The 26403-nt window shown below is 55.7% G+C and overlaps 1 protein-coding gene across 5 annotated transcripts; it reads left to right on the top strand.

Moving 5' to 3' along the window:
* Window positions 1-5987: 5987 nt before the first annotated feature.
* Window positions 5988-24807, top strand: LOC119103077 (ectonucleoside triphosphate diphosphohydrolase 5). 5 transcript variants are annotated; one of them, XM_037226543.1, is made up of 12 exons: window positions 6024-6037; window positions 6858-7018; window positions 7462-7524; window positions 7927-8047; window positions 8715-8879; window positions 9170-9249; window positions 10229-10484; window positions 10948-11116; window positions 11381-11416; window positions 16717-16860; window positions 20120-20276; window positions 24171-24807. In XM_037226543.1, exons 3-12 carry the CDS (start codon window positions 7495-7497, stop codon window positions 24462-24464), a joined length of 1452 nt encoding a protein of 483 aa, XP_037082438.1. In that variant the 5' UTR covers window positions 6024-6037; window positions 6858-7018; window positions 7462-7494; the 3' UTR covers window positions 24465-24807. The 5 variants fall into 5 exon arrangements, with proteins under 5 accessions (XP_037082423.1, XP_037082454.1, XP_037082430.1 ...); XM_037226528.1 differs by lacking the exon at window positions 6858-7018 and having other exon boundaries at window positions 5988-6045; XM_037226535.1 differs by lacking the exon at window positions 6858-7018 and having other exon boundaries at window positions 6007-6037.
* Window positions 24808-26403: the final 1596 nt, after the last annotated feature.

The following is a 26403-nucleotide window of genomic DNA, read 5'->3' as shown; positions in this document are numbered from 1 at the left end:
GCCTCAGCTGAGCTTCAACTTTTCTTGAATGAGCCCGTCTAAGGCTATTCAAGTTTACTCACACGCATATAGATGAATGCCACCTAGTGCATTTCAACTCTGGTTTCAGCGTCAGACTATTGCAGTCGGACGCAGGCGCAAGTTCAAATGACAACTGGGGGAATCACATCTCCTTGAACTGACAAACCACAGCATGGCGATCTTTTACATCCTACGTACATCACGCAGCCATAAGCCCATCAGTAGAGCCGGGGCTTCGTTTACACTGCAGCGCCGTGTAAGCAATCCACGCGCGCACATACACGCCAGGGCCGTGTCACCGGACCTCTCACGGGCCAAACCATCGCACAAGCCCGCCGCACACACCGATTCCTGACGTTTGGCAGATCACACCTCTACGTGACAATTACGTACTTGTATCAAATTTAAAGCTGATCGAAGGAATCTCTGCGTCTTGCGTTGCGTTGAGATGCAGTGCCTATATGTTAACACGCGCGTGGCTGTTGTTTCCAAGTTTTGAATGTCTCGGGAAGACGCACGTTTGAATGTCACAATCCAATATTTGGTGGCTGGGTGGGGCTATCAACATAAAGACAACCGGCTAGCAGAGAGCCACAATGGCCTATCAAGGTTGACCTACCTCAGCTTCCGTACACATCCTCGAAACTTACCTTACCACCTGACCTGCATGAATACAGTTATGAGATCTTTAGTCCAATAGGAATTGTCCGAACGTTTTTGGAATGCTGATATAGAGGAACTTCCTACAACTTCGTTTGACAGCTCATTTCATTGCTTTACTCCTCTTTGACTAAATGACACCCGCCTCTTCCGAGTTCCGCTCCTACCTTCTGCTATATGAAACCGGCTTCCTCCATGTTTCGGCCTGATTTCCAGTGCTCCATGTAGTTATACGTGGTCTCTCCCTTTCATAATCTTGAATACCTCTATCAGATCCCCCATAATCATACGATATATCAGTGAAAACAAATACAAGGCCCTAAGCCTATCCTTACAGTCCAAGTCGCCAATCCCAGATAGCGTCCTGGCTGCTTTTCGCCGTACTTTCCAACCTATCCATATATTTTTAGGAGCATGGGGACCAAGCCTGTACACTATGTGCTAGGTGAGGTCTGACATAAGCTAACTACAGCTTTTTAGCATTCCCATTCTTGTAATGGATATTCCTGGTAATAAGTCCCAGCATCGGAAATGCCTTGCTCCTGGCAGGGCCACATTGTTTTCTCATTTTTTAAGTCCTTAGGAATTATAACCCGCAAGTCCTTTTCTTCTCCGATCTGGCTTACTCCCAGTCTCCAGTTTTATAGCTTTTGCCCCCACTGCCCGAACTACCGAATCGCATCACCTCACCCTTATCGTAACTGAATAACATCTGCTACAGAGAAGCCCAGTTTTCTAATTTCTCTAAATCAAGTTGAAGTTGGTTTGCTTGGTCGGTATTTTTCGACACCCCTGCAAATTTCATATCGTCAGCGAATTTTGGCGCCTCACACCCTGATAAATTTCACGGGTGCGATTAAGCCCTTCTTATTTGCTCGCCACTGGAAAGGACTTGTAATTGTTCCCAAAGGCATCTGAAGGTGAGTCTGGTGACAACTTGACAGACTTTCTCTTCCCGGGCGCTCGGGTATATTTTTTTCCAAGTCGCTGAAGACTTTTGCCAACGAAATATCTCAGGATAAACTTGGAAGTTCTAGATAAAATTCACCAGCAATGCTACCAAATTGCTACCAGCTTTGTGTGAATGATGCTACTAAATGCGAGACCATGCTGTACGCACAAACCGTATACCTTATATAACCGTTTTTTCGACGTCAGGAAAAGCACAAATGTCACACAGGGATAAATTTTGGAAAGCAACAGAAATTATGCAACGAAGTTTTTTGGACCAAAACGGGGCTAAAAAGGGCCCTACACGCTGATCAGATGCCCACTGAGTCGATGAGGGCCTAAAAGATAAGGTATGGTAAGGATAAGACGGTAAGCATAAGGTCGGTCAGGCATCACCAATAACACATAATCGTCCCCGTGTCGGCATGAGCCTGAGGGCCCATTCCCCAAGCACGGGAAAGCAGGAGCCAGCGATTTACATTGGTTGAGGCCTCGGCGTCCGTCAGGGACCCACAGCATGTAACAGGGGGTACTGTATCGGCAAGGGGCCGCTAGTCAGCCGGAGGCCGGGCGCCTACCGGGGCCGGCGATCAAGGGCCCAACCAGAAGGCTTAAGGGTAGTCGGCCGGCAGAGATGGGCCCTGGAATGACAGAGCACGTTTTGCGCCGATCGGGGATCACCTTTGTCGATAAGGGCCTAAAAGATAAGACCTATATGGCCGTCAGGCACCCCCAGTACCGCACAGTCAAGTGCTCGGTTGGAGAACATAATGATCCGTAGGACGGGCTGTGCATTTCGTACAGAATCTCAGACCGTAGGGCCGTGGCCTGAAATATCAGTCAGAGATCCCCCTGCAGCGTTTGAGGAGCACTTGAGACAATGCGGGTGTCTCAGTCGGCTAGAGGCCACTAATACCGAACGGTTGGCTCTATCAGTATGGGGTAGAGATCGCCCTGCAGCGTGTGAGGAGCACTTAAGATAATGTAGGCGTCTCAGTCGGCTAGAGACCACTAATGCCGAACAGCTGGCTCTCTATCAGTATGAAGTCTGAGCCGGGGGGGGGGGACATTTCCAAAACAGGAGCAAGGCCGGGGTCACGATTTGCATTGGTCTGCATCCCTGAAACGGTTGGAATCCCCGTGTCGGTCAGCGGCCCACAGTGCCTAATAGGGGGTCAGGTGTCGGCTAATAGCCCGAGTCGGTCACGGGCTTTGCTTGAGGAGGTGCTAAGAGGGGCCTACGGGCCCCTCGGGACCAATGATCAAGAGCCCGCTTGGAACGCCTATTGTTCTCTTAATTGGAGATCACGGGCCCGAAGATCCCATGTAGGATGCCCACCCACCCGTAAGACCGTGACCTCAAATGGCGTTCAGAGAGCTCTTGGCATCGACTGGGAACCCCTGGGACAGTGCGGACCTCTGTTTCGGCCAGACCACCGACACAGCGCAGTCGGCACCTGTCCGTCGCAGCCCTGGTGGTCCATTTTACAAGCGCGAGCAGGGTCAAGTCCACGATTTGCATTAGTTGGGGTCACTGAAACCATGAGGGTGTAGGTCACGGGGCCTAGGGTGCCTAACAGGGGGTCCTGTGTCGGCAAGTGACCTTAGTCGCCACGACCCATGTTCGCGCGGATCCGGAGAGGGGCCCGAAGAGCCCGATTGGAAACGGACGCGGTACCCATTGGTAGTGCCGTGACCCGAAATATCAGTCCGAGGGCTTTTATTAGGTGGGAACGAGACCAGGGCCCGTGATTTACAATGTTTGGGGTCCCGACACAACGGGGAGTTCCTGCGTCTGTCAGGGGCCACAGTGCCTAACATGTGTCCTGTGACGGCAATTGGCCCCGAGTCGGCCAGGAGCAGTGTTTAAGGGGGCCTGAAGAGCGTCCGAGGGGTCTCTCGAGACCACACATTAAGGGCTCGATTGGAAAGCAGGCAGGCTGTAGGCCATTCGCCGTGGGTCTGTGATCTCAAATGTCAGTTAGAATTATTCGTGTTCCGATTGGGAACACCCGAAAAAGAGTGTTCCTCTATTTCGGCCGAAATCGCCAACACCAGATAGTCGGCTTCGTGTCGGTCTAAGCTCTTGGGCCTATTTCCCAAGCAGGATAAGGCCGGGCCAGAGATTTGCATTGCTCTGGGCCCCTGCAGCAATGCGGGGCTCCTGTATCAGTCAGGGGCCCAGTGCGTAACGGGGCGACCGTGTAAACCAGGGACCTCGAGCTGGTCACGGGAACATTTGCTCAACAGGGACAGGGACGGGACCCCAAATGCCAGAGGAGCTCTTGCGTTCGTCGGGGCCCTCCAGCAATAAGATGAAACACGCCAACTTTTGACGAGTGTTCACATTGAGGCAATGGAAGAGCTCTGTGCCAGTCCTAACCTCCAGAACCGAACGGTGGGTCCTCAAACGCAATTCCAGCGTGGGCCCGTGGGGCCGAATTGAAGTTTATGGTCCAATTTTTGAAGTACCTACGGTGATCATAAATATCTCTGCGCAGGTCAGGACTTCTGTGCCAGGAAGGGGACCAATAGAACATGATATATCCCTCTAAGGTCCTCTGGGTCACCAGGTTATCCCGCCCACGTCGCTATAATGGCAGCCGGAAGGTAACCCGCGGTGGAACGGAATAATTCTTCAGACCTTGGCCGGGAACAGCATGTGCCTCCTAGAATTCTACTTAGGGGATCATTGCCCTTAAAGAAATAGGGAGACTCATAAGTGTTAAGTAGAGTGAATTGAAATGAGTCAAAAACGAACAAAGTCATTTCATATTTGCATAAGAACGTGCATTATCTAGCAGCATGGATTAGGAAAACAAATTACATAAAAAAGTTTGGGCCTGCAGGCCCGAAATATTGGGAGCAGGGACAGCGATGGTCAGGGTTGCAGCTCCTGTATAATTGAACGGTGTTTGCAACTGTAAGCAACACCAAACGGCAGGCGCCGCGCACGCGAGAACGACCGTCGTGAAAGAATGACAGTTTAAAACCGAACTCGTGCCTTTCAAATATTAGACTGGGCTTATCTTTTTCAACTTTGAGGTTGCCGTCTGGGCAGATAAACAGTCACAGTAGCACGAAAAATAGAGCTCTAACTTTACTTCTCCAATTTCACCACCACATTCTAGTACAAGACCAATCCGTTATTACCCTCGATCTAAAGCCAGTAAAACCAACGCCAGAACTACCTGATTAGAGTATGATTTGATGTCCTAAAGCGTTCAAAGATTCTCCTTTCAGATGTATTATTTTATTACATTATGACGAAGCTTCTGAGTTCTATCGGTTTTCAACAGCCCGCTGGACCATTGTAAAATGGAGAGCGCTGTAAGCTTATTTCATGGAATTAGCCAAGACATACTCTCTTCGCCTTATTGGTTACAGCATTTGTGTATTCTTTATCTGGCGGTAGCTTTTGGCTTTTATTCCAGTTCCAGAAGGAAAAAAGAACATCATACAAAAATATATCAACAAATGGGCCACATCCAGTGATGTCTTTTGGGGGTCTTTCACCTCCAGGGGACTTTCTTTAACTCGGTGCTCACCGCTCCCTCGCCAAGACTCTAGCTGCGCGCCTGCTATGGAGGCACCTTACATTTGTTCTGAAGCTCCGCTTTCCACAGCCCTGCTCTGGGGCTCCACTTTCCGCAGCCCTGCTCTGGGGCTCCGTTTTCCGCAGCCCTGCTCTGAGGCTCCGCTTTCCGCAGCCCTGCTCTGGGGCTCCGTTTTCCGCAGTTCTGCTCTGGAGCTCCGTTTTCCGAAGCTCTGCTCCGGGGCTCCGTTTTCCGCAGCTCTGCTCTGGGGCTCCACTTTCCGCAGCCCCGCTCTAGGGCTCCGCTTTCCACAGCCCTGCTCTGGAGCTCCACTTGCCGCAGCTCTGCTCTGGGCTCCGTTTTCCGCAGCTCTGCTCTGGGGCTCCGTTTTCCGCAGCTCTGCTCTGGGGCTCCGCTTTCCACGGCCGTCTCTTCACTGGCTGCATGGCGGTACAGGGTAGCCACCGGGTTTGTGGCACATGAAAATGACATTCAACGTGTTTGATAGAGATCGGCATCTGGAGCTGAAATAATGCAGAGGGATCAGAAAACATGCACAGTCCGACAATCGCTCCACCCGCCACCACCTTGAATCTGCCACCATCGCCAAGGCCCCAGTACCGCAGCCCGCCCTGGAGGACTGGGCATGATGCCACCAAATACTCATAGAAATCTAGGCAAAAAGTCTCTAGCGACTTGGAAACACACATGCACCGGGCGCTCATTGGCTTTCACGATAGGAGGGATATTGGCGCAGCTGCGACAACTTGAGATTTCTACGTGTCTAGTAAGTGTTGATCGTATTATTGTACTTAGTATCTAGCATAACGCAGGGGGTGTCGCGAATCGTGGTGTGCGGTGTGGAGGCGGTAAATAGGTGCATGAATTACTGTTGTGCGAAATAGCTGTTGCCAAAGGTCAATGAACGGTCAAATTGGGGGACTGCATTTCCTCCTCCATGGTTTTGTACCTTTCTGTTAAATTCCCTCCCTCCAAGACTGTAAAGTTGAGAGCAACCATTGTGCCGAGTGGCATGAAACAAGCAAATGCAGCCATTGTAGCTCTTATCCAAGAACCTTTATACCCACAGTCTACAGCCCTTGCCTGTATATCCCACCAACTTCTTGTATTTCTCTCAGGACACGTGTCTGGTTTGATGTCTATCTTCTCATTATGTCAGTAGGTTCGTGAGTTATGGGGTGATGTTTACATTTATGCTTTGAGCTGAATTGACACATAAAAAGCAAGTTAACTTTTGGGACTATTTGCAGATGCTGCAGCCTCTTAATATCAATGACACAGCAATGTGCATATGCTGACCCCATCAGTTCCCTGCAGGTAGACAGTGTAATTAAATAGATAGTGTGCTGTTCAGTCTCTTGCAAAATGGCAATAGATTCAGATCAGCAATGGTGACCATTTCTCAGGCCAGATGTGCCAAATGGGAGTGTAAAATGTTATTATTTAGGGTACCAAATGCCATCTCAAGGGGAGATTAAAGAAGGGATCAGTTCAAGCTTAATGATTATGTCTAAGAAATAAACATTACCATGAAAAATAAAGCATGGTATTATTACCCAGCCACTTTTTGGTGTGGGGCTCAATCTAAAGGCATATTCATATGCATTCAGTACTTATGATTTTATTGGCTGATATTTGAGATTAACATTGCCTTAGCTATTTTTTCAGCGAAAAGAAACATGACATCATTTCATCTCATCATCTGCTATGATGGCAAATTACTATCCATGACATTACTGATGTCATCATGGGACCAACACAACTGGCAGGCATCTGAAGAGACCAGAGACCAAGTTTGCTGTTGCTGTGTTATCTGAAAAAGCCATCAGGTGCTCCTTCATGTCCTTGGCCAGGCTCAGTTCAGAACTCTGCTCAGCCATACTGTGTCCATCCCTGTGGGTAAACCCAGGTGGTAAAAGTCTGTGTTCAGTCTTTTAAGACATAGAAATTATTCCAGTAATTTGCAAAGCTAGGGCTTTGCTGTGATAATTAAATGGGGTATCATTGTTTGTCAGATCACAATGTTACTGGTAAACCCATCCTGCTCAAACAAGTTGCATTCTGATCCCCTAAAAATGTTGTGGCATAGGTGTGGCATATTTTTCACTTGGTTGAAATGCTCAAATCTGCTGCAATCAGTCAGTACAATTGATATAATAGAAGATAACTTTCGGGTTGGTCTGGATTGCCAATATCAAAATTTGTCCTTTGGCTCAAGTAAAATTCACACTTGATTGATCTCCATTGTTGTGATGTTTTTGTTTTGTTCCAGTTTTGCTCGTAGTCTTAAAGAGGCACGTGCAACATGGCCAGCAACAATGTTCGAAAAAGGAGGGTAAGTTTTAGAATTGTTTTTCTCATAGAACAGCATTGTAAATATTTGTTTTTTGTGAAGACTGTCTTCATGGCACTTGACTGAATAGCTTTGTTTTGAGGTGCAGTTGGTTGTGATGTCATCCAGTGCCCTTCTTGCACAATTTCAGAGAGAATGAGGCACTGCCCATTAGCTTTTAACACGCACGCACTGTGTTATGGTTGCCTTGTGTTGACTGGGTGCACCCATGGTCAATTGTCAGTTGGCCATCTTTCACAAACCTAGCAAATGATGGAGCCAGTCTGGGATACAAACCCACATAGTCTGCCATCCTAGTGATCAGGCATCCAGCACTCAAACCAACTGAGCATTGAGAGCAGCATGACTTGTGGCCATCTTGTGACTGCTATTGTTGCGTTTCAGAACGGAGGTCCCTCGTCGCCAGGGCGCGCGGTCGTGAGCGGCCGTCCCTCTTCGGCTCTAAACATGGTGAAGAATCTGACAATCTTTTTGACGGTGGTACTGCTGTTCGTCCTAGTCTCATGTAAGCCAAGCAGAGTTGATTGACAATGTATCTGTACCTGTTTTGGAATCATTGACTAATAGTACAATATAAAGGGTTTGTGTTAACAAGAAGGCAGTATGTGACCAATGTGAGATGGTCCACATTCCTGCACTTTGTAGCTGAAATCATGCTACGGCCGTCCATGTCCGTAACACTGACATTCGACCTGTGTGGTGATGCAGGGAAGCGTGGTAGGCGAAATTGTGTTATGTCCGGATGTGGGTTCTCAGGTAGTGCCTCCCACTTCAGCGTACAAGAAAGACTGGTTTGATGATAGTATTCCTGTATGGAGTGGGTTTCAGCATCACGCCCAACATATGTCGGTGTTGGATATACCTGCCCCATGTCTGTGCCTAGCGTCGTGCAGCAACGTGCTGTCGTGGGGGGGGGGGGGGGGGGCGTAACCCGCTCTCGTGTCCGTTCTCTGTGTTGCATAACTTGTTGTGTAACCTGCCGCCCCTGCGAACGTTGCCACCTGCTTCGGTACTCGACATACTGCCCAGGCGAATAAATCCCTGCCTCTTGTCCATATCTATTGTTACATAACAACACAGTGACGTGGCGAAAATAGCCCTGTACCATGTACGTGTACATTCTATTACAACATGCGGCCGCGGCAGCTATAGTCCCGCTTCGCCGTCCCCAGTGTCATACAACAACACGCTGCCTTGGCGGATGAGCCACGGCACGAACATGCTGGACGCGCTGGCCACGCAGCTGGGCATGCAGGAGGAGGTGCACGCCGTGGTCATAGACGCTGGCAGCACTGGCACGCGCGTTCTTGCCTTCACCTTCCACAAGAGCAAGATCGGTGAGGGCTCTCGCTCGGCACACTTGATATTTGTATTGTAAGCTCGGGTTTGTCGACGGGTAGCGACTTGTCATTTGGCATGTCAGAATACTTGACACAGTCCTCTAACGGCGGGCTTTCGTTTCTTCTACTTTGTTCTGTAGCGGACATTTCATGATGGCCGCTGTGATGTCTTCTCCAGTGTCGGTGTTTTGTCCTTACGGCGCTGGTTTTGCCCATTCCGTATGCGATGCATGTGTAATGAGTGGATGTTAACTGTACGCTGAGTCCTCTGTCACCTGCCCCGGTAGACGGTAGCCTGAAGCTGGACAAGGAGATGTTCAAAGAGCTGAAGCCTGGCCTGTCTTCCTACGTCAAAGACCCAGAGGCGGTGAGTGCGAGACGCTCGGCTACCGACTCAGACATCCAGGTAGCTCGGTACGCCGGTGAACCGCAGGTGGCGATTAGTGGGTTCTACTGATGGCTAGCGGATTGTGTGAGCGGCTCGCTCCTGATAGGCTGTTCTCTCACAAAAACATCTCATAAAGAGCCACATCTTTTAAGTTTTGCCTCGAACTCTATGATGTTGCTTCGCTCGCCTCTGAAATTGATTTATCTTCGTTCGCGAAGCTGAGCGTGTCGAGCGGCCAGTGTTATAATTAGCAGAGCGCCTGCCTGTCGTACGATGGCTGTGACCGGCCACTTGTTAGGCTCCTACCAGCGCTGCTCCGGTCGTGCGCTGAGCCGGCGGGCGCGGCCACCGCAGCGATAGCGCGGCAGGGGACGCCGTGGCGGCTGCGAACCTCGTGGCGCGCCGCTCTGGCACAGGCGCGCCGCACGTCACCACGGCACGCGCGGGCAGGATGCCGCAGTTGGCGTCCTGTCCCCGTCACGCGTGGCAGACGAACAGCGGTCGAGTGGGCCCCGACCATTGATCGTCGCGGGCGGCAGGATCTAGTTCAGTGGCGCGGGATGTTGACGTGACGTTAGAGCGCTGTCCAGCCCTGCCGCGGTCACCTTGATGTGCGTAATTGTTGCGTTTCGGCGCTTGCTGTCATTATTTGTGTGAAGCGCTGACGCACTGACGCAGATGCCTGTCCTGTTACGCCATCGCCGTTGATTTAATATCGTATTGTATTATATGGAAGGGCGTATTTCCGTTTCCCCTAATTCCTGCGGAGTCCGGGCACACGTGTCTGTCAGTTTTGCTCTGTTACCCATGCCAGGTGCCCGGCTTGGCCGACACGGGATCGGTGATCAGTGGAGTGCGGCCGGCTCCGCCCGGGTTCCCCGCGTCCCGCCCACAGCGTCCGTCCGTGCCGCGCCCGGCCTGACGCGGTCCACACCGCTCCTCTCCTTGCGCGCGGCAGGCGGGCGCTCCCCTGCGCGAGCTGCTGGCGGCGGCGCGCCAGTTCGTGCCTGCGGCGGACGTGGCGCACACGCCGCTGATCCTGCGCGCCACGGCCGGCCTGCGACTGCTGCCGGAGCAGCGCGCCGAGGCCCTGCTGCAGACGGCGCGCGCCGAGGCCGCGCGCAGCGGCTTCCTGGTGCGGCCCGACGCCGTGGCCATCATGTCCGGTACCGACGAGGGGCTCTTCTCGTGGTTCACCGTCAACTTTCTGCTCGGTACGCGGTGCGCGGCTAGCTCGGCCGGCTGTCACGTGTCGTCAGAGGCGCTGATTGGTCACGTCGTGGATGGCTTGAGACTCGTCGCGTCCGTGTCGACTAAACCCTTGGTCGGCAGCCATGTCAGTATGATCCGTGACAGTGTTGCAGTGCAAGACTGTTGAGTTCGCCGGCGACTGGTAGCGGCGAACCCTCCGCTGCCGCTGTGGCCCTGTTGTCTCCATCTGTCCCGACCTCTCTGAGACCGGGTGGGCGGTGACTTGGCCGGCTCTGTGGCCGTGTGACCTACCCACCGGTATTGTCTGACCTGACCTCGCCACCGTCTGACCTGACCTTGCCACCGTCTGACCTGCCATCGCCACCGCGTGACCCGACCTGCTCGCCGCCCGATCTGACCGACTCGCTGTCTGGCCTTAGCCGCCGTCTGACCTGACCTACCCGGCGTCTGCCCTGACCTCCCCAGACCGGCTGGGTGGTGACCCGGGCCGGTCCGTGGCCGTGTTCGACCTGGGCGGCGGCTCGACCCAGGTGACGTTCGCGCCGGCCGAGGCGGGCACAGTGCAGCACGCGCCGGCCGGCTCCATTGTCGACGTCTCGGCCATGAAGGCTGACGTCGGCGTCTACACTCAGAGGTCAGTGACCCCGAGCTGCGCCGGCGCCGCCGCCGTGCCGGGGCGCAATAGCCTGTGCGTCTAACACCGGACGAGCGCGGCGCCTCGTGCGCCAGAGCGACCTCGGCCATCGCCGGCGTGCCTTGTAACCGAGTGCCATTAACTCCCGCCGTTGAGCTGAGACGTGTGAGCTGTGCGGTGGCGAGCCGCTTGCGGCGGCGGCGCGTGTTTGCCTGTGTCACGGAGAAAGCGCGCACGACTGACGCCCTCCTCTGCCCTTTTTAGTCCGTCGTCGGGTCAGACGATCCTCTACAGTCGCAGGTAAACGGGCTCGCCGCTCCGGCCCGTTGTCCGTAGCTGGGAGCGTCGGTAGCGGGGTAGTACTAGCATTGTAGCGGCGGCTCCTCTGCACGTGCTGGTCCGCTCCGCGACCCGTGGCCGGCGGTCCCGTCCTTCGCTTCGGTGTCGTGATCCCGCCTCCGCCCGTGCCGTCTCTTCGTCGGTGGATGTGACGTTGCCTCACGCCCCCCCCCCCCCCCGTGCCGTCCCGTTCAGCGGTGCTCGTACAGTGGTTCTCCCTCCCCCCTTTCCCCACCCGCCGAACCGTCTCACGTCCGGCCCCAGTCGTTCTTCTGTCTGCTTCTGCTTTTTGTGATCGCCCCTGGACTAAGCAGCCGCGTGGCACGTCCCGGGCTGCGTATATTCGTCAGCTGCCCATCGCGAACAATGTGGAACGGCGTGGCGGTGGCCGTTTACTCGGGGTAATCTGTTGACGTAATAATCTCGGGGTAATCTGTCGCTCCAACCTCACCCAGCGGGAGTTTTTCATCGCCGCATTGCAAGAGGCCCCAGAGCGCTCGCCCCCCCCCCCCCCTCCTTAAGAGCTCTAGGAGCAAGCAAGCTAGGCTTATGCTAAAAACGGCGTTGGAAAGCTCCCGTCAGACTTCTTTCCGATAGTTTGAGCGGCTGAACAATATTGATTCTGGCCTTGGAAGTTTAAATCAGGTCAGAGTGGTTAAATCAGCATCTTATAGACCCTTCCTGTTATCTCAAGAGCTAACCACATCACGGCAATGAAGAAGACCGTGTTGAATAGTCTTGGATAGCTGTTCAATAAGCTCTGGTGAGTATCGATACATTTGACCTGTGATATGCTGTGTCAGGTCAAATCGGCGAAATGAGATTACTTCAATAGTTCTCCCGGCTATATCGAAACCAAACAAGCCATACCAGTGAGAACACCGTTAGGAAGACCTAAAGCCGTAAGATAGCTGCCACTAAGGCTTAAATCGTGAAAATTTCAAATAGCCAAATTTGGCGACACATGTTCAGGGTGGACCTGGCTGGCTTGACCTGGCCTGGATGAGCTGACTCGACAAACAGACAGTCCCCCGACAGAGCCGTCTGTGCTGGAGAGCGGCGGCGTCCGGGCGTGTGTGCCGGACTGGACCGGGCCGTGTCCCCCGACAGAGCCGTCTGTGCTGGAGAGCGGCGGCCTCCGGGCGTGTGTGCCGGACTGGACCGGGCCGTGTCCCCCGACAGAGCCGTCTGTACTGGAGAGCGGCGGCCTCCGGGCGTGTGTGCCGGACTGGACCGGGCCGTGTCCCCCGACAGAGCCGTCTGTACTGGAGAGCGGCGGCCTCCGGGCGTGTGTGCCGGACTGGACCGGGCCGTGTCCCCCGACAGAGCCGTCGGTGCTGGAGGGCGGCGGCCCGGCGCCAGTCCACCGGGCATGTTCGGCGTCGGGGCAGCGAACACCGACGACGTAATGGCCTCATCGGGCAGTCGGCCGCCCGACGGGACAATTCTGTAGCGCGGACCGAGATGCGTCCGCTCCCAGCTTTGCGCTAAGCGTTCGGTAGCACAGGCCTGGCACGCATCGGCCGCCTGGGGCGAGACGAGCCGCCTGAGTGGCACCGACGCCGAGAACGGTGTGAGCAGCGCAGCAGCTGCGACTGCACCAGTGGTGCAGCTGCGCTGGGAACCGGGCCCGTGCGGTGATCAGCTGCGACCGCACCAGTGGTGCAGCTGCTCTGGGAACCGGGTCCATGGGCTGATCAGCTGCGACCGCACCAGTGGTGCGACTGCGCAGGAAACTGGATCCGTGGGGTGATAAGCTGCGACCGCACCAGTGGTGCAGCTGCGGTCGCAGCTCATTCACCCCACGGATCCAGTTCCCTGCGCAGTCGCACCACAGTGCAGTGCAGCTGCGGATGGGACCGGGTCCGTGCGGTGATCAGCCGCGTTTACTTCACGGATAGCGGACAGTTGAATCTCGAGCGGGCCATGATGCTCCCTACCACTCTACCTTGGCTGGGACGAGGTCTGTCTTGGTGGATGTAAGTCCGTTCCTGTCAGAATCTCTGCTCTAACACCCCCTCTCGTTTGTTGTTTTTTTTATTTTGATTCCTTGTTTTAAGGGGGAAGGGCGCGGGGGGCGAACTGGCGCCGTAAAGCCCCAAGGACATCAACGTCTAAAAATGCATTGTCTCTGCGTAACAAGGACGAAGTGGCCATTGGGGCTTAAAGGTTCTCAGAGCCGTGCTGTTAAGAAGTCCTCATGGCCGTGCCGTTCAGAGATCCTCAGAGCCGTGCTGTAAGAGGCCCTCAGAGCCGTGCTGTAAGAGCTCCTCAGAGCCGTGCTGTTGAGAGGCCTCAAAATCCCCGCAGCGTAGCTCATGCCGAGTTGTTGCTTGCATTCCATTAACGTGAGCCTGTTGCAGCTTTGGGCCAAGCTGCGTCAGCGTGGCGGGGGGGAGGGGGTGCGGTGGGCGCGGTGCGTTGCGCGTGCCCGGAGGGTGAGCCCATCAGAGCCTGCCTGGTAAGAGATATCGGGAGGCGTATGCGTGCAGGGAGGTCGGGTATGACCATATGCTTCGTTTGGGTCGCCTGGAGCAAGAGTACGTCGGATTATAACATCCAGTATTGCTTGGGTTGAATGAATCTGCCAAACAATCCCTGTACTCTGACTGTGTTATAGAATGAACAGGAAATTCGATCCCGAAAAACACGCGTTTAACCTTAACACACCTCGAACACATGAATTGTTGCTATTTTTGCGCTGTGTCTTTGGCCTTAATACTAAGCACGAAAACGCTACCATCAATAAAGTATGGCCGTGTGGTGCTTCCCTGGTACTGATAAACCAATTTGGCCAGTGTTTGATCAGTTCTTTGTTGAATTGTCACGAAGGGAAAATTCCGTGGGAAAAGAAAAGCTCGTGAAAGGAAAGAAATGAACCAAAACAGCACGCTGGGAATTACCAAACATTTAGCCTGAAGCTGTTTTTGTAAGTTTTCTATCGCTAACGCGGAGGCGAGGGGCGTGGCCAGTTTATGTAAGCGGGAGCACAGGGTTGACAAAATAATCCTTAAGGTTGAAGGCCCCCACAAGAAATTACCTGATGTGGCCTGCTTGATTTCGAAGAGGTACGATTTTTCTGGCGGTATTTCATTGTTGCAGTAATTTTATTGGAACAGAAGCCGGAAGCGGCCGGGAAATGCAATTCTGTTTTTTTTAGGTAAAAAAGCTGAGGAAAGCAGGCATTAACTGACTACATGGAATAAACGACCGGCGCTATTCGTTTTAAATGTTTCAGGGTGTTTGTTCTGAAATAATAGCAGTGAGAGGCTATGTCAGAATTTTTCTAGGGTCTGCGGAGATAGTGGGCATCTTGAACGTAGGTTGTAGATCGAGATGCATTTTTGCCGATAATTTTCAATGGTCTTTCAAAGAGAATTTTGTCACTTTCTGATCAAAGTCCCTGCGGTGGAATCGGACCACCATCTCGCGATCCTGAGACAGACGCCCTAGTATTCTCCCGGCCGCGTTTCAAGGGATGGTGGGCTCACGAAGCAGAGGAACGGACCCTCGTCGAACATTCCTAGCCGGCGAAGCAGCCCTCCCTTACCAGACTCCTCGGTAATATGGGCTCTATACAACCATACAGATGGTACATCGTTATCATGGCCAGACTGCCCAACGGCCGAGGTAGACCGCGGTCAGATTGCCCACAGAGCTGGCCCGTCGGCCCGGCAGTGTGGCGGGCGGACGCGCGGCCTGGCGTGGCGTGACGGGCATGCTCGGCCGGAGCCGGTCGGGCGATGTCGCCTCCCCCTCCGCTCCCGTCGGAAACCGGGCCTTCGCGGGCACCCTCCCCCCCCCCCCGTCCCACGCTCGGAACAACACCGCCGCCGGCGACGGCCGCAAAAACAGCTGGGCGGCGGCGGCGGCGCAGCCCCGGGTGGAACACCGCCGGGTCGACCCGGGCTCCGGGAGCGGGCCCGCCGGACAATGGGCGGCGGCCGGCTGTTTTTAGACGGACTGCCGCCGCCGCCGCACACGCCAGGGGCGGGGCGCCGGTCCACTCGTCACGTGCCGGACGGCCAGGTCGCCGCCGGCATCGCCATGTACCGGCGCGCACGTGCCGCTCACGGCGCAGACATGGGCAGAGGCATCTCCGGACCGGCTACTGGTGTGTGGGTGCCACCCGGCACCGCGCGTCGTTGCGGTACAGGAGACCCGTCGCCGCCGGCGCCGCTGGCCCAGAACGGTCGGCCAGGGCGGGTCCGGCGCCCGGCACACTAACCCTCGACGCGGAGTTAGTGTGCCGCTGACCGGGCCCGTGTCCAGCGGGTGGCCGGCTGGGCCACCAGAGCGTCCTGACCTGACCCCAAAAGCAACATCCACCCCGGTCTGCGGCGTTGCGGACGCGCCGTAATCAGTATGAGCGCAGCTTGCAAGTGGCCCTGACAGGCTGGTTTGGCATGCAGTCGTCATGTTGCTTGGGCTTCTTGGGAACTTGTCTTGGTAGTCTACGTCCTCGTATAGCCGAGTAATCATACTGCAAACGGATAGTTTGAAGAATACAGTCATGGCTTTACTTTTATGGTTCAATAGATCGTATTGGTGCATGAAGTAGCTCGGAATAGAATTGCCATAACTGCTGAGACGGTGTGCAAAAATGCGGCTTCTCTGAGCACGGGCATGTTCTCCACGACGTAAATAAAGTACATGTGGAATGAGGTGAGCATCTTGTACGCCTGATCGCATTTTATACAACGCTGCTCGATGCATATTTATTGTACAGTTGTTCACTTTATTATTTTTTGGTAAGATTAATGACAGTTATCACCATTGTTCCTTCCGAGCATTTTGTGTTATATTACAGTATTATTTATTCAAAAGCAGGTCATTTTTGACGTCAACTGCTATCGGGGGACACCATTAACCTTGCCAGTCTCAGTGGTGTCATATGTAAGTGCAACACAACGCTTGAGTTTCATCAGACTCTGGGAGTCTGCCGTGCTGTGATGCGACATCAAGCCGTCACAATGTGACCTGCTGACGGGCTCTGGGCGCGGGTTCCAGGCGACGCGTCATCGCGTAACGTGTGATGTTTTGAGATCGCAAAGACGTGCGTGCGTGCGTGCGTGCGTGCGTGCGTGCGTGCGTGCGTGCGTGCGTGCGTGCGTGGGTGGTGTGTGTGCGTGCGTGCGTGTGTGTGCGTGCGTGCGTGCGTGCGTGCGTGCGTGCGTGCGTGCGTGCGTGCGTGCGTGCGCGCGCGCGGGCGTGTGCGTGCGCGCGTGACGGCAGTGTGTCACACTGTGACGCGTCGACAGTTACCTGGGCGTGGGCCTGATGGCGGCGCGGCACAGCCTGCTGACGGCCGGCCTGCCCAGGGAGCAGCGCTCCGTCGTCAGCGACTGCGTCAACCCCATCGTCGCCACCACGTGGAGCTACGCCGGCAAGACGTACAACATCAGGTAATGTGGGCGGCAACACGCACATCAGGTGATGTGGGTGGCAACACGTACAACATCAGGTGATGTGGGCGTCAACACGTACATCAGGTGATGTGGGTGGCAAAACGTACAACATCATGTGATGTGGGCGGCAACACGCACATCAGGTGATGTGGGCGGCAACACGTACAACATCAGGTGATGTGGGAGGCAACACGTACAACATCAGGTGATGTGGGCGGCATCACGACCAACATCAGGTGATGTGGGCGGCACGGGATGCCGACCACTCGGCGCCTGCTTTAGCCGGCGACGACACCCCGCGCACTCTTATCTCGCCTGAGGATGTGTGGCTCGTTCGGGGCGAGCGTCTCAGCGTGCCAGAGCGTGATCAAATCCGGAGGTGGTCGTGTAGCTGGCGGGTGGTCAGCGTCGGTGCCACACTGGCTCAGCCTGTCGAGGTGAGACGCCGTCGCTGGCGAGCTTAACGTCACCGCCATCATCGCTGGCGAACCTAACGCCGCCGCCATCATCGCTGGCGAGGTTGACGTCGCCGCCATCATCACGTCCACCGGAGATGGCCCTATCGCCGCCCGGCGACGGCCGTCAGCGGGCCTTCAGCGCTGTCACAGACGGGGTGGACCGCCCTCCCCTCCCGGCTCGCCGTGTGTCCCGCTGTGAGTGGCGGCGGCCGGCCGTCAGCAGATTTAGACGTGCCGGCCCCTCCCCGGCTTGCTGTGTGTGTCCCGCCGTCGGCGGATGGCGCGCCTCAACAAATGGGTGTGGCGCGGCGCCAGGCGCCACCGGCCGGCCAGCCGCGTACGAACGGTCGGCTGAGGCCGGAGCTGGGCCGGAGAGCCTCGGCAGTCTCCTCCTCGCTCTGCTCAGCGATGGTTCACTTCGGGCGGAAGGCAGCCGTTACAGTCGCCGGGAGTAGCCTGATCCCGGGGATACATGACTCAGCAGGTTCTAAAGGCTAGGGCCAGATAATGATGGATACGTCTCGCTAAGTGCACACTAATTACCAGGCCATAAATCATTCAGTGTTGGTTTACCCTGTGCTGTCCGTGATCTTTCGCTCATCGCGCCTGTCTGGGGTAAAGACACCCCTCCCACGTGGTCTTATTGACGGATGGGATATTCTGAAAAGATAATTACCGACTGGTCATTCTCACCCAGGGATCGTTGAATTGAATGTCACCGGACCCATGGCGCCACGGGTTGCCTCAGCTCGTCTGAAATGCTTACAATCACAAAAAGTGCCAACGGCTCAAGAGCCATGTATTATTTGTTCTGGTGTACTTAAATGTTTTCATCCGGTAGCAAAGGGGACGGGAACCCGGACAATCCGGTACCAGGGTTACAGACATGGGGCGAAGCCGAGCTTGGGTTCGGCGTCAGCATCGACTTTGCGAAGCCGCGGTTCTCTCCCAATGTCTTCGTGTTGGACTCCGGCATTAAGCCATTTTCCGTGGCTGGATCCGGCTTCGGCTTCGTGTCCTTTTACATGGTTGGCTTTGGCTTCGGCTTTGGCTCAGTGTCATTCTTCAGACTTTGTTCGGCATCGGCTTCTGCTTGACTTTTTCAGGATGACTCCAGGTTCAGCTTCGTGCGATCTTAATCTTCTGGCATCGGCTTTTTCACTGTCATTTTCCACTGGGATATATGTTATGGCCAGCCGGCGTGCTGCCACTTCAACAGATAACACTTGTTCAAGGCCGCAAAGAGGGCATAATCTGAGCTTGTCTAGTATAACGGCCTCTGACTGGCGCACTGTCAGACTACTCAATGGCATTCAAGCCATCCAAACAGGACATCTCTCAACAATTTGCTGCGTGCAGGATCGTAAGCTCCTGTCCAAGCATCCAGTGATGACGCCAATTATGAGGACGGCAGGGATGGCAGAGGGACACTGGGTTCAGTTTCCATCCGTTGTTCAGGCCTGCTGTCTAGGTTGCAGTCCTCCTGCCCAGACAGGCATCTGTTTTGTATGTTTTTCTTCCTGCCAGTGATTCATTAAAATTATGTAGTTATGGCGCCGCGGGCGCCAAACCCTCCATCACAAGCACCGGCAACTGTCACAGTACCGCCTCTGGTACAGACATTCATCTATCATCTTAAGTGAAGGTGCTGGGTGTGTTCCTCGACCACCACCTCACCTGGGAGCCCCACATCTCCTCTCTCGCTCGGCGCTGTGATGCAGTCCTCGTGTCGCTGTTCAAAATTCTACACCACTTCACTCCTTAGGTCCGGGAGCTCCTTGTCGAAATTCACGTCCTACTCACCACCTGTCCATCTGGGATGGAGCGGCTGAGCCCACCTAGACAGGATGCGAAGGGTGATGCATTTTGCAACCAAGCTTGTGAGTGGTGTCCGCTGCAGCGATCACATTTCACCAGTTCTGGAAGTACTCGGCTGGTGTAGCGTCGCGCACCTTGTGCACCACCGGAACTACCTGAATGTGTACAGGGCACTGGACGTCCCCGAATCCGCCAGTACATTGTGTGCTCTATTCGTGACGCGCGCCGAGCCTTCCCAACGTTACACTCGGCTTATGTTGGGCGGTGTCGGCTCGCTACATCTGCCGCGCGTCCGAACGGCCACCCAGCGGCATTTGTCGTGCCGCGCCGCAGCTGCGTAACCGGCTGCCTGCGGCGGCCGTCCGCGCCCCCTCGCGTGGACGTTCCTGACTGGTTTAAATCGGCGTCTCACTCACAGCAGCTGCTCTCACCTGTGCGTATATGTGTATCTCTGAGTACTGTGTCTGTGGTTTTCTTGGACGAATAGGTGCAGAGCAACCACCGCGTGGATGTGCCTGTATACAGTAAACGCGGATAGATGTCAAAACACGTCGCCACCGCCACCCGGATCGGGTAGGTTCCCTCTTCACGAGAAGGACAAATGAGGGGGAAGGGGGTGAGGCGATCACATTAACTGAAACTGTCACGAGGTGACTGCCACTGATGGGTTCGCCCTTTATGACTGAAGTCATTGTTGTGTGATGGTGTTACTACGTGTGTGCGGATGCGTGAATCTCGTTATTGGACTGTTGGCCGATACTGGACTACACAGTCGGGTCTGGTGCGTCTGACGCGCCGGGCCCGTCTGGTGGGGTTTGAGGCCTGACCTCCTTTGTGGCCCCACCAGGACCGGACCCGGCCATGCCGACACGGAGCGTCAGCATGGCCGAGCCCTAGGCCAAAGCGGTCCGGCTCACCGGAGCATGCCCTCGATATACGTCAGACGCCTGTGCAGTAACCCCTCGTCCCGCCGCCCGCAGCGGGGTGGAGACGAAGAAAAATTACAAGTTTGTGAAGGGCATCAGCGGCCTGCTCGACAAGACGGAGCCGATCGTGGACTTTGTCCAGTGCTACCAGTCAGCTGTGCGCTTCCTGAGCGGCCAGGTGCACGCGCCCGAGGAGCTCCGCAACAGAGAGGTACGTCACAGCTTGTGGAGCTCCGCAACAGCGAGGTACGCCACAGCTCGTAGAACTCTGGTAGAGAGGTACGTCGCAGCTCTTAGAGCTCCGTGGCAGAGGCACGTCACAGCTCCTAGAGCTCTGGTACAGAGCGGTACGTCCTAAGTCGTAAAGCTCTGGTACAGAGACGTGCGTCACAGCTCGTAGAGCCGAGCAACACAAAGGTAAGCCGCAGCTCGTAGAGCTCTGTTACAGAGAGGCACGTCACAGCTCGTGAAGAGGTACGTCACAGCTCATAGAGCTTGTAGACGAAGGTTCGCTGCATACCTGCGGAACAGGCAGGCACGCCGATAGAGCCTGGGAGCAGGTAAGTACGATCAGAGCTCACAAACACGAAGATGAAAGACGGAGCTCCGTGGCAGGGCTATATCACTGAGCTCTGGAAGGGAGGTAGTTCACGAGAAGTGCGTTGCAAAACTTCGGAACTGGAAGGTATGTCACGGATATGTGCAGGAACAAAAACCTGGAAGAAATGCGTACGCCACAGAGCTCCGTGAGATAGGGTAGGTCGCTCCGTCACAGTGCTCCGAAACAGAAGTGTGCCACGGCCCCACCCCGCCTCCTTCTCTCCGGGCATTATCCTTGGCTTCCAAAGGAGGCTGCCACAGCATGTACGGAACTCGCCCCAGAGGCGGTGAGCGCACTGAGGATGATACGCACTCGCATACGGCTGTTATCAGTGCACCCCATATAAGATGAGCTCACACAAGACCGCTATCAGTGAACCTCATGGGCGCTAGCCTGCAGGGCTCGGTGGTGGCCTGTGAGGTTGCGTTTCGATCGGCTGCTGTGACCAGGGCGCGGTGAGCCAGCTCCGCGGCCCGCCGTGCCTCGGCACCTGTCGCCGCCGGCACGTGTCACAGGTCCCCCTGCCGAGAGGAGACGTGACAGATGGTCTCAGCTGGCACCACTCTGAGGCCATCCGTCACGTTTTGTTATGTCGACTAATTCGACTGCGACTGAGCGAGGAATCCGTCAGTGTCCGCCCAAGAATCCGAGGGTTTCGTGACGGACGATCGATGACAGCCTGCCCCTCCTTCGTATCCATGGGACAGTGGTGGCATGGTATGGTGGGAAATGGTGATATTTATATCCGAACGTTGCGAAAAGAAGCTATCGTCTTGCACCTCTCGCTGTTCGCGTTTTCAGAAAGCTTTCCTGACCGCTCAGTCAGTCGACAGGGACCGTTGCACGCCAGAGCGCGGCCAGTCTGAGAACTTTCTATGCGTACATATCAGGAATGAGGGAGACCGGCACTAAATGCACAATTTTTGCATTTTACATAGTCCAAAGCTCAAATACCCAAGTACGAGCTGTGGTTGTTGAGGACCAGGAGCACGGGATTCTCTTTGCAGGGCCTTACGCATCGGGCAAGGTGCCAGTAGCCAGGGGCTACTGCGAAGTTTTGTCGGGCTATCCATTCTCTTTTGTTTGTGGTCGGGACGCAGCCAGGCGGGTCGCCGCGGAGGGTTGGGACGCAGCCGGGCGGGTCGCCGCGGAGGGTTGAGACGCAGCCGGGCGGGCCGCCGCGGAAGGTTGAGACGCAGCCGGGCGGGCCGCCGCCGCGGAGTGTCGGGACGCAGCCGGGCGGGCCGCCGCAGCGGAGTGCCGGGACGCAGTCGGGCGGGCCGCCGCGGAGTGTCGGGACGCAGCCTGTGCGGCCGCCGCCGCGGAGGGTCGGGACGCAGCCTGTCGGGCCGCCGCGGAGGGAGCGATCCTCGGGAATACAGACATGGGCGGGGTGGCGTCACGGGCGGTGCCCACCGCCGCACGCGCGCTGGGAACTGGCCACATTCCGCTGAGGTCTTGGCATCAGCCTATTCCGGTCTTTGGTCAGCCGAGGTTACGCGGCTTCTACGCCGTGGCCACGGCTGTTGATCTGTGCTCCAGACTTGGCCGTGCTCAGATGCGGATCGCTGCGTAGCATCAGTCAGGCTGGCGAAGAGCAGCGACACAGTGCCTCTGTTGAGCGGTGGCGCTCGGCCTGGACATGCGTCTTCGGCAGCATCAGAGACAGAGCCGGACGCCACCTTAGAAACGCGCGGAACCAGTCGGCACCAGCCGTTCTTGGGTCGATCCGGGCTGGTGACACCTGGATGTCATAGTGTACCGGCACTTGGTGGACCATGCACTGCTGGACGCCGCGGGATACCGGATCAAAATAGACCTTGGCGATTCCCGTGGAGAAAGTTGTAAGAGTGAGCTCACTAGCGTAAGAAAATAACATTCGTTCTCTGTGCCATCCGGCCAGAACATGTCGCCGTTCTAGGAGTATCTTGAATTTTCTCAGGGTAGGACGCGGCTTGAGTAGGCCCCCACGCGTCACAACTAGCCGCAATGAGGCGCACATTTTCGACCACTTGGGGAAACATCAACCATGGCTTTAGGTTTACCATGGCATGATTTGATTAAAACCGTGTAGCTGTTGCCCTGGCAAAAACTGACTATGAAGACGCTGAATATGATAGTTCAGTACAAAGTCTCTTATAGTCTCGTAAAATGCTCACCTTCCTCTGCCCCTGTCCTTACCTGCGCCAAATTTCTACAATACAGAGACAGGAAAGGGCGCGAGCATGCGCGCCTTCGGCAAGCCTGATCAGCACGCAGGCCGTTTTCCGGGAAAGCGCAAGTGATGCATTTCACCCGCGATGTATTTGGTTCCGATGCTCAGGCGCCTGTAATCGGGCCGCTGGGCAGGGGAGGGCGGGGGGGGGGGGGCGATCCGCTGGCGGGCAGCGCAGCCGGCCGCCGGCTGGGACGGAACACCGCTCAGGGCGGCGGCCGGCAATTGTCGCGCGTCATGCTGACTGGCGCGGCCGCCCGTGCGCCGCGCCGACTCGCAACCTTGGCGGCTCGAGTGCCACCGAGCGGCGCCCGCCGGAGCCTGCCTCGCGCAGGGCGCTGGCTGCCCCCGCCGAAGATAACCGGCCGTCATTGTGTCACGAGGTGCGAGTTAAAAGGCGTCAAACAATCATTAAATATGTGATGTGCGCTGTAGTGAACGTTGAACTTGCATTCAGTGACTGGTTTGAATGTCTCCATGATTGCTTTCTACGGTCGCTTGACGTGTTGGCGGTTATACCCCTCGTAGGCAGAAAGTAGCTATCTTTGGCGTTGGTGCTTAAAAGCGGGAAAAACAAGTACGCGGCTGTTATGTGTATCTCGTAAGGAGTGGTTCGTGGTATACGTCTCGCTGTGCGGTGTCCGCTAACGTGTTTCTTAGAAAATCGCAAAGGCTGCATTAGCGCATCATGGTTCCTCGGCCCAGCTGCCCAGCTGCTGCTGGCTGCCAGCTTCCAGTTTCGTCCCGCTCTAGGTCGGTTTGCGGAAACATGTTAATGGTGCCAGACGCATGGCGCTTGGCTCGGTCACAAACGACGGTTTTCCGCCGCAAATAGTGCGGGCGAGACACACGGCCTCGGCTGACGCCCGCGCAGACGCCGCGACCGGCCGTGGCTGGCGCCAGTTCCAGCCGGCCGTCCGGCCACCTACCGCCCGAAACCGGAAGCGGAGCTTGCGTGCTTTTCCGCACTGGTTCAGGGCGGACAACCAACTCTGAAAATGGGCGCTGCGTCACCTCGTGAAGCAGTGCTGTGGGCTTTAAGCCGTTCACAGTTGCGGTCAGAGTTCGCTGGTTATGAATACGAGGTGGCAGGATAGCCGACACATTGGGGCATGCTCACATATACGGAAACACCGAGGCATCCTTAGTCTGGGTGTGACCTTGGCGGAGGGCAGCGCGATGATCCGTGGAGTCGGAAGCTGATCATGGTGGCGTGACGTACCGCACCATCACGTCACACCGAGGAGCCCAGAAGTGGGCCTGACCCCTACCCCCCTCCTCTGCGGCAGGTGTACGCCATCAGCTACTACTTTGACCGGGCGACAGAGGCGGGCCTGATCGACCCGTTCGACGGCGGCGTGGTCACTGTCGAACAGCTGATGCGCGCGGCGCGTCACGTCTGCGAGACGGCCAACGTGGAGCAGCCGCTCGCCTGTCTGGACCTGGCCTACATCGCCGCTCTGCTGCACGCCGGGCTCGGCCTACCCGGTGACCACCGGCTCCAATTGCACAAGAAGATCGACGACCACGAGACGAGCTGGGCGCTGGGCGCCGCCTTCCACACGCTCACCAACCGGTCGTGACGTGGCGCCCATCTAGCCCAGCCGCCGCCCGGCGGCGGCCGCAATACTCGCGCGCCAGCCGCCGCGTCTTGGCCCGTATTCGGGTGGGCCGCGGTAAGGGTGGCGCCGCCCGCGCCGCAGTTGGCGCGGCGCGGCGACGTTTCAGACGTGTCGTCGGACCCCGGCGGAGAGCCCGTGCCTGATCAGATGTGTGGCGGAGGATCGCTGCGAGGGGCGGCGGCGAATCAAGTGCCTCGTAACCGACCCGCTTTATGATGCGGTCTCCTGTTATCGCTATGCAATATCGTTTTGATTACCTGTTCACAATCTTGTCAGAAAATATATTGTTACCTTATGCATAAAACGTAACCATTACCACTCCACGCACCCCTTTTCTCCGCCGACGCGTGTTCACCGCGGCACAGGTGTTGATAACCCTCGCGTACACCTGCGAACCCCGACGTCACTGGAGTGGAACGCGCGGGCATGGTGCTTGAACCGCCTGCTGTGGAGCGTCCCAGTGAGATGTTCAGCTGAAATGCTGGGCACATCACGGATTTCACGGCTCATGAGGCCATCATGAGCACATAGAAAAAGAAACCGTGCATAAGGAGACAGCCTGGCGATCAACCTATTTAACAACGCACAAATCTGCGCAGTAACATCCTTAGCTGATCAGCCCGGAGCAGATGACTCAGGCATGCCTCGAAGCGCGTGGGTGATGTTCTGCATGACGGTGAGCAGGGAACAAAAACACTGCAGCCTTGTGGCCGAGCCTCCGCTTCTTGGTGTTGGCCATGCTTCTCGTCCGTCGTATCTATCGAGCGGTGCTTTTCTGAACGGCCGGTGGTAATGCCCGCAAATGTCTATTATCCTGTGAGTACGGATATCCGTCACCTGCCTTTTTAGGCTGCAACAGGCCGTCAGCTATCGTCGGCAAACGGAGCCATTGGAATTCCAGGTATTCCAATTCATCTCGTTCGATTAAATAGAACACAATGAACAGCTCGGGTCTCCAGCTCGACAGACGCCAGTTGTCTGGCAGTGATGCCGGTTAGGGTTTCACTCCGTCCTCCGAGCTGCTCTGATCGGTTATGTCGGTCAGAATCGCTGTATAGCCAAGGACTGTCCACGTTGTACAAAGCTGGCTTGTTGAGTCATTCTCCGTGGCTTACTACATTTTGAACGAATCAGGAACACCCGCATGACTATGTCGCCAGAGTTCACCGCACGTCGCGCGCGGTCCGTCAGCATAATGAAGGCAGACACGGTTGGATGACGTCTGCAGCCGTGCTAGAACAAACAAGAACAAAACAAAAACAGGTGATTCTGGTCTAAACGAACGGTGACATGGAGATGGTGAGTAGTTCAAGCCTTTTTCCCGCGTAAGGGGTAGTTTGGAAATGGGCCGCCAGGTCGACGCACTGGCTTCATTCTCCCCTGTCCGTCAAGCCGTTACAAGAGCACGCTTCCAGTTGGCTGAAAATCCTGCGACTAAACAGGCAATGTAGGAGTGCCGGTAGTGTGGTGGCTAACGCGTATGCGTTAACCACTGCACGCCTAGGAAACCAGAGGTACGGGGTTCGATTCCCCGCGGTGCCCGCCCTTCCCGCCAGGGTGGGAGGCAGGCGACGCCATATAGCCTCAGCAGCTGAGTGCGTTGTAAAGCCCCAATGACATGACACAAACAGACAGTGTCGGTGAGGCAACAAGAAGCAAAGGCCCGCGAAAATTCCTGCAAAATCAATACTGGGGGGATCAAGCCAATAATTGCACGGTTCCGGTTGACTCGGTCAAACCACCTAACGTAGTTCTTTGTTGTTTTTTTGCTTGATATTTATTTCCTTTCACATCCTAGTATACACAATGTTACGTTCCTTCACACACTTTTCGATTCTGCTGCTGTGGTTATCGCCTTGCAAACACGAATACATTAACATCATGAACAACACAAGCGAAA

The sequence above is a fragment of the Pollicipes pollicipes genome, unplaced genomic scaffold, assembly GCF_011947565.3.
Source record: "Pollicipes pollicipes isolate AB1234 unplaced genomic scaffold, Ppol_2.1 Scaffold_2555;HRSCAF=2994_pilon_pilon_pilon, whole genome shotgun sequence".
Lineage (NCBI taxonomy): Eukaryota > Metazoa > Arthropoda > Thecostraca > Pollicipedomorpha > Pollicipedidae > Pollicipes > Pollicipes pollicipes.
The sequence above is the reverse complement of the archived record's forward strand: the minus strand, read 5'-3'. Positions and strand labels throughout refer to the sequence as shown.